This window comes from Vigna unguiculata, chromosome 7, assembly GCF_037176805.1.
Source record: "Vigna unguiculata cultivar grain cowpea cultivar isolate G323 ecotype 2 chromosome 7, ASM3717680v1, whole genome shotgun sequence".
Taxonomy (NCBI): domain Eukaryota; kingdom Viridiplantae; phylum Streptophyta; class Magnoliopsida; order Fabales; family Fabaceae; genus Vigna; species Vigna unguiculata.
In genome coordinates, this window is record NC_140798.1 from 4,652,269 (window position 1) to 4,654,899 (window position 2,631).

Consider the following 2,631-nt stretch of genomic DNA (forward strand, 5'->3'; position numbering starts at 1 on the left):
ATGGGAGAGTGGAAGAGCTTAGGAGTTTTAGGAGAAGGTTCATATGCTATAGTGTATCTTGCTGTTGTGATTTCTCAGAAAAAACATACTTCGAATGTTGTAGCTGTGAAATCTTCAAAGCCTTGTTGCTATGTTTCACTCCAAAAAGAGCATAGGATATTGGAGTTATTCAAAGGTTGTGAAGAAATTCTTCAATGTTATTTCTATCAAGACACTATTGAGAATGGTTGTAGGACCTATAATCTCTTCATGGAGTATACTCCTTGTGGTACTCTTGATGATTTAATAAAGAAAGGGTCGCTGTCAGAGAAGGAAGTGATAATGTACACTCGGATGATTCTCAAGGGACTTCGTTCTATTCATAAAGAAGGAATTATTCACTGTGATCTCAAACCGGCCAACATTCTTCTCTTTCCTTCATCTGATGATAATGCAAAGTATCAACTAAAGATCGCTGATTTTGGATTGTCCAACACTATAGGAGATGCAAACGTTGGTCTAGGAGAGATCATGTTCAGAGGTACACCTATTTACATGTCACCAGAATCGATTATAGGTTTGATGGGAACAACCTTAGATATATGGTCTCTTGGATGCATTGTTATTGAGATGATGACTGGATTTCCGCCATGGACTAACATACAAAGCATTGAAGAGTTAAAGTGGAAGCTTGGAATCCTTGAAGAAGTACCAAAGATACCTGATGAACTTAACTGGGATTGCAAAAACTTTCTCAGTAAGTGCTTTGCAAAGGATCCTAGAGAGAGGTGGAGTGCTCCAATGCTTCTTGATCATCCTTTCATTCAAAAGGAATATCCAACCTCGTCTATGTTTAATCCCTCATCTTTTTTCTCATATGATATTGTTAGTTATGTGTCACATTAGGGATAGAATAATAACCATTGAATTGAGTATGTTTGATGATTGTGTTTATGTAGGTCATCTAGTGTAAAATGCTCCTAAAAGTGTCTTAAAAAAGTTGAGTTGTCATGTGTATCTAATGTAAACAAAATATTTTCTTTTTGTTCGGTGTGTCTTTCTATGTAAAAATTTCAGCAGAGTGCAGACTCTTACGTTGTACCATCTTTTATACAGACTCAATAAATCGTGTTTTATTATTGGTTGGTTTGTGTTGTTATTATAATTATAATGTTTGTACAATTCTGATCAAAATTTTTCAGCAACACGAGGGAACCAAGAAAATTTAATTTTAGAAAGGGATAAATTTATTTTATAAAATTTATAATTCAATTTTTGACACAACATCCAAAGAAAAAAACTTAAATGAAAAAACTTAAATGGGTTAAAGTTTTGGGCAAGTTAATGATTATATTTAAGACTATGAAATATGTGTTTATACGAATTTTTTTCATTCATTGAGTTAAGTGTAATCTTCTTTATAGTTATCTTGCATTTCACTTAACAATTATCTCGAATTGAACAAAATTGAGTGATCGAAGAAAATAATTTTAATTTTTTCAGTAATATTTGATGAATTAAGATTTTCGTATTAAACTAAAAGGAAAGGTAGATGAGAAAATTGTTGTGGCTTTTAGTTTTAAAAATTTTAAAAACTAAAATCAGCTTTTCTTTAATTTTAATATGTTACTGGGAAATGAAGGTTGACTCTATTTTTAAGTGATGTGTAATATACATATAAAAATAATTATAAAATATATTATGTGGAAAGAAAAAAAATTAAGAATTAATTATGTTTTTAAGTTCTTTATTCAATCTTTAATTTTCAACCATATTCATCAATTTAGAACACTAATTTGGAGGGGAATGGAGGGAAAACAATTATAAATAGATAATAAAGTAGGAACTGAGGAATTTGTTTGAGATATGAAGTCTTGAGAGTAAATTCATTTGTAGGAAATTCATTTTAACCTGAAAGCATTGGGACTTGGAGAATTCCAGTGCTACCACAAGGTGAAGAATCACTTCCAATGTTACATAACAATTAGACAACTAAAAATCTATGGCTTTGTGATGACAATGACAACATCTCAAATATCACAAAGTACAAAATATCTACAAACGAATTTTCCACTCTTTCTTGTTTCAAATTTGTTTATATTTAGTCCAATAGAAGATGATAAATGTCTTAGTTGTTGTTGTTAGAATTTTTTGTGAGAAATTAAGTGCAACCTTAACATATTTAGAGGCAACCTAGAGATACCAACAATATCAGATCCAGAACAAAGGTGTAGCATCAAATGAATATGGAAGACTAAACACTATATTACAGATATGTTAGAGTACGAAACTTGATTACAAACTCAAACTTTAGACTTGATGTAGCTTTGTAATCATTCTATATAAAAGTACTTTGATTATAAAACAGGAAATTAGCTGAATTTTGTTAAGTTTGATTATATGATTTTGCAATAGATAAATTCTTTTGCAATAAGGTAACACAACCAAAAAAAACTTTTTAATTTATATATATATATATATATATATATATATTATTTTTTCTGATAAAAAAACTAAAAGTTAAAAAAATGGAAATATATTATTTATCTTTTATTGATTTTCTAACATGTACTTCGGCCGAAACAAAAATGCTTAGTTTCTTAAGAATATCATCATTATAGAAAGATCATTCCAAAATTAATTATAAACTCC

At 29.5% G+C, this 2,631-nt stretch overlaps 1 protein-coding gene across 1 annotated transcript; it reads left to right on the forward strand.

Annotated features, from left to right (window-relative positions):
• LOC146884548 (mitogen-activated protein kinase kinase kinase 20-like) lies at positions 1-885 on the forward strand. Its single transcript, XM_085675567.1, has one exon. The coding sequence runs from the start codon at positions 1-3 to the stop codon at positions 883-885; it is 885 nt and encodes a 294-aa protein (XP_085531693.1).
• Positions 886-2,631: the final 1,746 nt, after the last annotated feature.

Bases quoted from the DNA above. Each gene is read 5' to 3' on its own strand.
- LOC146884548 (XM_085675567.1), top strand. From the start codon at position 1: ATGGGAGAGTGGAAGAGCTTAGGAGTTTTAGGAGAAGGTTCATATGCT.